General features: G+C 64.1%; 1 protein-coding gene across 15 annotated transcripts in view; it reads right to left on the bottom strand.

Annotated features, from left to right (window-relative positions):
• Positions 1 to 297: 297 nt before the first annotated feature.
• The window catches only part of DGKZ (diacylglycerol kinase zeta), a 58,193-nt gene continuing 49,959 nt past the window's right edge, over positions 298 to 8,531 (bottom strand). For 9 of the 15 annotated variants that reach the window (XM_074275643.1, XM_074275642.1, XM_074275648.1 and 6 more), the window contains 25 exons: positions 8,443 to 8,511; positions 7,467 to 7,538; positions 7,270 to 7,386; positions 7,103 to 7,174; positions 6,868 to 6,963; positions 6,613 to 6,695; positions 6,472 to 6,532; positions 6,269 to 6,382; positions 6,033 to 6,173; positions 5,860 to 5,938; positions 5,698 to 5,753; positions 5,481 to 5,543; positions 5,307 to 5,380; positions 5,108 to 5,219; positions 4,826 to 5,025; positions 4,441 to 4,541; positions 4,261 to 4,343; positions 4,055 to 4,124; positions 3,895 to 3,935; positions 2,576 to 2,721; positions 2,453 to 2,484; positions 1,681 to 2,031; positions 1,492 to 1,525; positions 1,239 to 1,338; positions 298 to 1,063 (listed from right to left, as the gene is read on the bottom strand). In XM_074275643.1, the coding sequence (XP_074131744.1) occupies positions 947 to 1,063; positions 1,239 to 1,338; positions 1,492 to 1,525; positions 1,681 to 2,031; positions 2,453 to 2,484; positions 2,576 to 2,721; positions 3,895 to 3,935; positions 4,055 to 4,124; positions 4,261 to 4,343; positions 4,441 to 4,541; positions 4,826 to 5,025; positions 5,108 to 5,219; positions 5,307 to 5,380; positions 5,481 to 5,543; positions 5,698 to 5,753; positions 5,860 to 5,938; positions 6,033 to 6,173; positions 6,269 to 6,382; positions 6,472 to 6,532; positions 6,613 to 6,695; positions 6,868 to 6,963; positions 7,103 to 7,174; positions 7,270 to 7,386; positions 7,467 to 7,538; positions 8,443 to 8,511 (2,484 nt within the window). In that variant the 3' untranslated portion in view covers positions 298 to 946. The remainder of the gene's footprint in view (positions 1,064 to 1,238; positions 1,339 to 1,491; positions 1,526 to 1,680; positions 2,032 to 2,452; positions 2,485 to 2,575; positions 2,722 to 3,894; positions 3,936 to 4,054; positions 4,125 to 4,260; positions 4,344 to 4,440; positions 4,542 to 4,825; positions 5,026 to 5,107; positions 5,220 to 5,306; positions 5,381 to 5,480; positions 5,544 to 5,697; positions 5,754 to 5,859; positions 5,939 to 6,032; positions 6,174 to 6,268; positions 6,383 to 6,471; positions 6,533 to 6,612; positions 6,696 to 6,867; positions 6,964 to 7,102; positions 7,175 to 7,269; positions 7,387 to 7,466; positions 7,539 to 8,442; positions 8,512 to 8,531) is intronic. The other 6 variants (XM_074275653.1, XM_074275650.1, XM_074275649.1 and 3 more) reach the window with 1 other exon arrangement.

Here is an 8,531-nt window from a genome sequence, read left to right as displayed (position 1 = left end):
GGCTCAGATCTCTCCTCCCCTTGACAGGGGAAAGGGGGGGTGTGCCAGGAGAAGCTGACCCTGGCCTCCAAGACCCTCTGCCTCTTCTGGGGCTCGGCAGGAGGGGGCCCTTTCCCACCATTCAGAGATGAGTAAACTGAGGCACCACAGCCACAATGCCCAGGGCTCATTTCCAAAGGTCTCCTTCGCAGAGCTGGGCCTCTCCAAGCACAAAAGTTTGACCCCAGAGCCCCGCCCCCCAGCCCCCTGGCGGGGGGCTTTTGATTCCCCACCAACCCCAGGAACACACATCACTTAGGAAAAAAAACATCCATTTTACTGAGTTACACCCAGCTGGGCTGTAAACATGACACCGTGACCAGCTTCCCTGGGCACCCCCCACCCCCATGCTGGATGGATCTTCACACCCTGCCGTGAGGTGGGGAGGGTGGCGTGCGAAGGGGGGGGGGGCCGGCTCCCCCAGGGAGGGGCTTCCAGAAGCCCCTGAGCCCTCCAGGGCCCTCGCCTCCTGCTCCATCTCTTCAAGTCCAGGCTCCCCCACAATCCCCAGTGTCTCCCTCCCTCCTGGGGTCAGTGGCCGGAGTCTGGGCAGTCCTGACCCACAGCTTGGCTACCGTGGGCAGGGTCATTGGCTCTTGAGGCAACTTTCCTCCCTCTAGTGGGCAGGGGCAGAGGCTGGGCCTCCAGGATAGAGCTGGAGGCTCAAAAGCCAGGCAACAGAAGCATGCACAGGATGGGGGTGCAGGGGCTCTACGAGTCCGTCTCTATGGTCCTCCCTTAAGTCCCGGAGGCCCGGTCAGCCATGGGGCTCCTTCCCCAGGCGGGGTCCCCCCATGGTGCCGGCCACCCGGCCCGGTGGAATGTAGCAGTGTGAACGAGTGGAACCGGGGCCCTGGCCCCCCTGCCGCACCCCCATCCCAGTCCTGGAGCAGGGGAAGATCCCGGGCTACACGGCGGTCTCCTGGTCCTCCCTCTGGATCATCTGGTAGTGCTGCCGGTTCTCTAGGTAGGCGGCCAGCTCCGTGTCCTGGGCCTTCTCTGCCCGCTGCCTTGGGGTGTCACCCTGGGGGCCAGTGCACAGTGAATGTCAGGGTCCCCATGCCCCCCAAACAGCTGGGATCACCCACTGTGTGGCCAACTCCCCTGGAGCTTTCCCTTGCCAACACCCCAGTACTGGGCAGGGGGAGCCCAGACCCCATTGCACCAGCCCAGCCCTTGGCCCTCCCCATGCCAGGCACCTGCAGGTCAGTCTTCATAAGCGAGGCTCCGGCCTCCACAATATAGTGGCAGATGGTCCGCTGGCGCAGGGCAGCTGCCTGGTGCAGGGATGTCTCCCCACTGCAGAGGGAGCAGCCAGGTGGGATCTGGGACAAGGCAACCCCCTCCCTTACGGGTCCTGTCTCCTCCCCTCCCTCTCCCCTCCCCCCCAGGGCGAGAGGGCTCCCTGGCCCATGGGGCACCAGCATAGACTAAAGGGGCTCCAACACTCACTTCTCTTCCACAGCATCAATGATTTCTGTTGGGGCTGAAACACGAGGGGAGGGGAGGTCAGACAGCTCAGGTGGGAGGGGGAGCAAAGCAGAGGGGGCCACCCCCACCCCCACTGCAGGGACATGGAGAAGAGGAAAGGGATCTGTCCCGTGGTCCCACGCCCCCACAGGGAGGTCTGGGAGAGCTCACCATGCTCCAGGAGATAGCGGACGATCTCCTTGCTGCCTGCCCTGACAGCGTGGTGCAGGAGGGTGCGGCCCCTCTCGTCCCGCAGCATGAGGTCCCCCCCAGCTCGGTGGAGCTCCTGGAACTGAGGAGACAGCAGGCAGGGGATGGGGAGCTTCCTGCTCCCGGTCCCTGGGCTTTTTCTCCCTCCAACTTTCCTAGGGACCCAGAACCCTCCCCCACAGCAAGCTGTCCTGTGCCAGTGTCCAAATGGGGACAGGGAAGGGGCCCTTGGGTTGAAGAGCCCACCGGTGGGGGGGGGGCGTGATACCTTACAGAAGTCATTGTTCTCAGCAGCTTCTATCAAGCTTTCACCTACAGGAGACCAGCCGGTTATGGTTGAGGGGCGGCCTCCCAAAGGGACCCTTCTCCTCCCATGCCCTCCCGCTCTCCCAGACTCAGTGCTTGGCTGCTTTGTGCATTTTGCATTTATTCACTTAGGGGTTTCACAATCTGAGGGCCCACTCGGTCCTTGCTGCCCTAGGGGAGAGGGTTAGGGCACTCCAGGCAAGGGCCTGGGACAGGGAAGGGCACCCGGCGTCCATCTTGCCCCTGTCCTGCAGCCATCTGTGGGCTGCTGGGAGGCTCAGAGAGGACAATGTGGGGGCCAGCTGCAGTAGCTTTCCGTCGCCCTCCCTCTGCCGGCTTTGCCAAAGGAGGCCTCGGGCTCTCCACTAAAGGGGCCCGCCCCCCACTCTTCACCTCTGTTCAGAGCCAGAGAGAGAAGGCTCCTCACCTTTGGGGGGCATAGCATCCCCTTGATCTGGTCTAGAAACAGAAGGAGGAAAACGTGAGAAAGCTGCCATTTGGGCCCCCCCTCTTCCCTTCACACCCAAGGACTCTGACAAGGGGTGCACACCTGGGCCTGGGGGATGGGGGAGGCGGAGAGGTGGGGCCGGGGCTCTGGGGAGCCTCGAGGGCGGGCCTGCCGGGGGCACCCAGCAGCTCAGGGTCCAGCACGTAGAGCTCGTCCTGGGCGATCTCCGTCACGTAGTTGAGGTGCTCCTGTAAGGCAGGCTCTGGTCAGGCCCCGCAGCCCGGGCCACCTCCAGGGCCCAGAGAAGCCCGCCTTCTGCCTGCACCCACCTGGTCATTCCAGTCCTCATTTAACCATATACTTATTATTAAATAATCCCCACATGAATTTTGTGTCTGTGTATACATGCATGTGCAGCGCAGGCACGCGCACACACATGCACACGTGCGGACACACATGCACACGTGCGGGCACACGCACACACCCCCAATGGTTACAGAGTCCTTATTAATCCTGCCTCTTACTCTTATCCCACACATGAGCACTAGGGGGTGCCGCAGCACATGGAGTGCCAGGCCTGAGGCCTGGGACACTTCCTTCCTAGGTGATCCTGAGCCCATCTGCCTCAGTTTCCTTATCTATAAAATGAGCTGGAGAAGGAAATGGCTGACCCCTCCAGCTTCTCTTCCGAGAAAACCCCCAGTGGGGTCCCCAGGTGGCTGGGGAGCGGCTGTTGGGGCCAGACTCTCCCCTACCCCACCCCCTTCCTTGCAGTGTTTCACATTCAACAGGTGCTTAATAAGTCTTCCCAGTCAGCTTGTGCTGGGCCATTCCCAAGGAGCCCTCCAGAGTGCAGCCCCTTTGGCCATTCCCCAGCCCGGCCTCAGTCTGATGTGAGCGTGGGGATCCATCCCCCTCTTCCTGCCCTCCTGCCTGGGCAGGCCTTTGGGCCTGGGCCATGCTCCATCTCCCAGCCCCGGCCCTACACGCTGTCCCCTGAACAGCTTTCAGGTTCCAGCTTCCATCTTCTGCCCAGGAGTCCTGGGCCTCCCTCCCCACACGGCTCCCCTCAGGGCTCAGCCCAGGGTCTTTAAGACCCCACAGCCCCCAGCCCTTCCCCCACCTGTCCCAGCAGCCTCCACAAGTGCCTCCCAAACTCCCTCCCAAGCTCCCTCCCGACCCTCTAGGCTCTCGCCAGGTTCATCAGGACCCTTTGCAGTATTGGAAGCTCCTTCACGGCCTCCCTGGGGAAGCTTCCGGAGCCAGATCTGAGATCCCAGTGCCCCCACGTCTCCCCTGATGTCCCCCATACAGCGAGCAGTTTGTTCCGGGGTGGGCTCTGTGTCCTGAATCCAGGGAAGGCCCCCGGGGGGGTGGGGAACAGGCAGGCTGTGGGGTGGCCCAGCCTCCACTGTACTTGCCTGGGCCCGATCTATCCTGTAGAATCGATTGGCCGTGGTTGCTGTGGGAAGGAAAGGGCTGTGAGGAATGCTGGACTCCCCTGCCCCGGCTTGCCCTCCCCGTGCCACCCAGCCCTTCTGGGCACCCACAGGATAGACCCCTTCCTGGGCTGAGGCTCACCATCCAGGAAGCACCAGTTGGGGGACAGTTTCTGGCCTGAGGAAGCCTTGGCTCCGGCTCCATTGGGTTCCTGCTCAGGAAGAACAGAAGATGAGGGAGCAGGGCTACAGCCAGGGCCCAGAGGGGTCTCAAGGGGGCCCGAAGCAAGGCGCAAACCCCCCCCCCAGTTTCAGCCTGGGTGGGGGCCCCCTGCTTCCCCTCCTCACCCCCTGCTGCAGCCTCTCGATGTGGGTCCGGCAGAGCTCCAGGTCGCTGTCCCCCGGCACCACCACAGTGCCCAGTGGCACGGCTGTGGAGACAACAGGGTGCCCGTCAGCTCGGTGTGCCCACAGCCTAGCCGGTCCACACCCTTCCCCCTGGCCGTCCCCATGCCCAGGCTCACGCACAGGCCTCTTTGAGCTGCTCTTTGTCATAGTGCAGAGCTTCATAGTCGTGCATGCTGACCCTGCGGAGCTGGATGCGCAGCTGCTCTGGGACAGGCTGCTGACTGTGGCGGAGGGACCAGAGGGAGGGTCAGGGAGCCCAGAGAACCCGGTGGGAGGGGCCAGGAATGGTCAGGGGTGGGTAGGAGTGGTCAGGGAGCCTGTGGGAGGGGCCAGGAGTGGTCAGGGAGCCTGTGGGAGGGGCCAGGAGTGGGTAGGAGTGGTCAGAGAGCCCGGCGGGAGGGGCCAGGAGTGGTCAGGGAGACCAATAGGAGGGGCCATGCAGCCTGGTGAGAGGGGCCAGGGTTATGAGGGCCCCAGGAAGGGAGGATACTGGGGCGGGCCCTACTCGCTGTGCAGGGGGACAGAGCTCCTCCGCTTGGCCTTCTGCACCATGGTGGCCTGGTTGCGCAGGGCGATGCGGATGCGGGACGCCGCCAGCTTGCAGGGCTCGCCGTCCACCTGCACCGGGATGGCCTTGGCCGTGGTCAGCAGCACCTCGCGGCACTGGGTGAGGCGCTCGCCGTGCCCGCCCACCTGGAGCGCGGCCTGCGGGCACAGCAGAGCCCTGAGTGCTGCTGCCCGTCCCGGCTCCCACGGACTCCCCCACGCTCCCCTGGCGCCCGCTCACCAGTGACGTCATGGTGAATCCGATGACCTCGAGGTACCCGTCGTCATGCCGCTGGGGCTCAAAGTCATGGTGGTCCCCGGGGTGGCCCCAGGGCATGGTGCCCGCACAATACCTAGGAGGCAGGGAGGGGGTGAGGGGCCGAGCCCCAGGGCCGGGCGGAGGGTGAGGACCCCCGGCAGCTGGGGCTATTCTCTCTCACCTGGGGATATTCAGGAACACGATGCACTGGGGCTTCAGGTCCTGGATCTTGGGGGTCAGGTCTGTGCCATCACACTGTAAGAGCCTGGGTGTGGGTAGGGGCGCGGGGGAGGGGCTGCTCTCCCCGCTGAGCCCCGAGTCTCCTGGGAGGGGGCGGGGGAGGAGGGGGACTCACCACCACTCGGATGTGCTTGGCCAAGTCTTTGGAGCTGCCCATGAGGAAGTCGGAGAAGGCGGTCTGGGAGAGAAGGGAGCGAGCGGCCGGTCAGAGCCCTGGCCTGGGGGACCCGTCGGAGGGACAGAAAGGAGGAGGTTGGTGAGGGGCAAGACCAAGGACCGGGCCGGGGTCGGCCTGCAGGGGCTGGGGGGGGTGGTCGACGGGGCAGACTCACCCCAGCGTAGAACATCTTGTTCCGAAACCGGCTATTGAACTTCTCTGGATTGGCCTCTGCACGGACGGGAAGGGAAAGGTGGGCGTCACTGGTGCCCCCGGAGCAGCCCCTCCCCCCAGGACCCTGCTCTCCTGCTCGGGACAAGAACCTGAAGCCACCCACCTCGAGACTCGTGAAACTCCAGGGTGACGTGGGCGTCGAAGCCCAGGCTGAAGTAGTTGTTGAAGACGTCCAGGGGCAGCTGGAAGGAATAGGGAGGAGGAGGGGCGTCAGGACAGAGAGGGTGGGGCGGGGAGCGGGGGGGGGGGGGGGGGGGGGAGGGGGGCGGGGCTGACCCTATCTGTGGCGCCCTCGTCGCGGTCGTCGGGCCCCGCCTCCAGATTGGGCTCGGCTCTCAGGTCCCAGCGGTCCAGCTGCACCACGTTGCCCTCCTCCACGTGGGACAGGATCTTGGACACCGGCTCGTCCGTGTAGCCCTGGGGGAGCAGGCGCGGGAGTGGCGGCCGGGCCGGGACGGCAGGCCCTCGGACCGCCTCCTCCTTCCCCCTCTCCCCCCGCCCCGAGTTCTCACCCCACCCCAGTTCAGGGTCCGGGCCAGGTCATTGCCGGTGCCGAGGGGCAGGATAGCGACAGGAGGGGGGGGCTTCAGGCGCAGTTGGTCCAGGGTGGAGAGGATCCAGCCCACCTGAGCGGGGAGAGGAGGAGAGCAGCCTCAGCCCCGCCCCCCCCCCACCAAGCCACCCGGCCCAGCAGCCGCTCCCAGGGGGAACTCACGGTGCCGTCGCCCCCGCAGGCCAGGATCCGGAGGTTGTGCACTTTCCGGTACATCTCCAGCCTGTGGGTCAGAGGCAGGGCGGTGGGCCGCAGCCCCGCGGCGCGCCCCGCCGCCCCTCCCCCCCCACCCCAGGTACTCACGCCTCCTTGGGCCCACCCTGGCTCAGGTCAAAGACTTGCCGGGGGTTGAGATACCAGAGGAAGGACTGGATGATCTTCGAACCCTGGGCAAAGACAAGGTGGGGGACGGTCTGCAGGGGCAGAACTGGGGGTGGCAAGCTAATGGGGGGGGCTGGGGAGACCCTGGGGGGGAGGGAGCCAACCTTCCCTTCCGCCAACAACAAGGAGAGTGTCCGACTCCCAGAAGGCCAAGGGGGCACAGGCTCCCGGTCTTACCTGATTGCCTCCGCTCTTGGGGTTCACAAACACCAGCAGGGGCTTCATGAGGGGGGACGGGGTGGGTTTGATGATGAAGGGTTTCCATCGGCCCTCCTGCAAGAGAGGGAAGCTGCAGAGAGCCCCCGGCCCTGCCGCGCCTTCCCAGAAGCCCCCAGACCAGGGCTGGCAGCCTGTCACTCAGGGGAGCCCATTTCCCAGATGGGGAAGCCCCCTGGACAAAGCCCGGCCCTACCTCCGGCCCCTTCTTGCTGGACTTCCTCTTGAAAGATGTCCTCTTCTTCTTCTTGCTGACCTTGAGAGGGTTCTGCAAGAGGGAGGGAGCGGGCGGGTAGGCCGGGCCTCCCAGGGGAGCCCGGCCCTCAGGGAGCGCCACGCTGGGGAAGGGTTTGAGAGCCTCACCTGGGGGCGTCGGGCCCTCAGGATCCAGGTGGGGGGGATGACCACGGCGGCGTGAGCCCCCAGGGAGCAGGGCTCCTCGATCTGCTGGATCATGAAGCAGGACACCTTGTTGTGGTACTGTGGGGGAGAGAGCGGGGGATGAGCACAGGCCTGGGGCGCCCCGTGGCCCCCCAGCAGCAGACAAGGAGGGTACTCACGGCCTGCTTGCACCAGGAGCAGCTGATGGCCACGATCTCTTTGCTGTGGAAAGTAAACTTCTGCTGGAAGCCCTGAGGGGAAGTGGGGGAGCTATCAGGGGGGCCGAGTCCTCCCTGGCCACACCCTCCTCCCAGAATGTCCCCAGCCTGAGAGAAACCCAGGCCCCCAGGGCGAAAGTGGGGAGAGATCCAGGAACCCCCACTGCAAGCTAGGCACTGTAAGGATGCGGTTCCGCAAAACAAGAGAAGAGAATTGTAAGGGCCCTTTAAATGGGGGGCCATGGTGCAACAGGAGATTGAGTGGCCCAGAAGTAATCTCTGTGGATATAGGACTGCCTGTGGGTGGGATCCTGGCCATATTGAGATAGCTTTGTAATGGGTGACTCTCTCGCTGGGTGGCTGTGTGTGACCTCACAGGCCCTTTATAAGCCCACTGCAGGCAGCAGTCGCTCTCTTTAACCTGGCTCCCTAGCCTGGGGTAGCCGAGCCAAGCTGATGGATAGCCGAGAGGTAAGGAGTTTGGTAGAGAACGTGTGGGTCTTCAAGCCAGGTATTCACTAGGGAGTTAACAAGTCAGGGCATTATGTGAGTGGGTATAATAAAGGCTTTTAAGATTACACGTGGCTGTTCTTGAGCGCGCTACCGGTTATTAAACTACAATTCGAGAAATCAGGGCCAGAGACCTCTGAAGGCCTCAGAGGAGGTGAGCCGGGTAGAGTTGACACTGCAAAGGTCAGTGGTCAAAGGTACTCTGTTGGGCCTAGGACAGACTAATAATTGTAACTGCCAGGGGGGCATGTTACAGGGCACTATGCTTGGGGTGCCCCTGCAGCACCCTGGGGGGTGACTCAGCCAGTGAGTCTCTGCCTCCCCCCACCCGGGGGGGCCACCACCTGTCTGGACACTAGTTCCCAGACCCCAGGTCATCGCCCCCTCCTCCCCTGAGAGCAAGCCCACTTCTGCCAAGAGGGCTCACCTTGCCACAATGTCGGCACTTGCCATCCTGGCGCCGCCGATGCACCCAGTGGTGACGGACAAAGGTTGGCTGGAAGGGGCAGAGGAGGA

Source organism: Sminthopsis crassicaudata, chromosome 6 (assembly GCF_048593235.1).
Source record: "Sminthopsis crassicaudata isolate SCR6 chromosome 6, ASM4859323v1, whole genome shotgun sequence".
In the NCBI taxonomy this organism is placed as follows: domain Eukaryota; kingdom Metazoa; phylum Chordata; class Mammalia; order Dasyuromorphia; family Dasyuridae; genus Sminthopsis; species Sminthopsis crassicaudata.
Note: the sequence above shows the minus strand (reverse complement) of the source record. Positions and strands in the feature narration are given on the sequence as shown.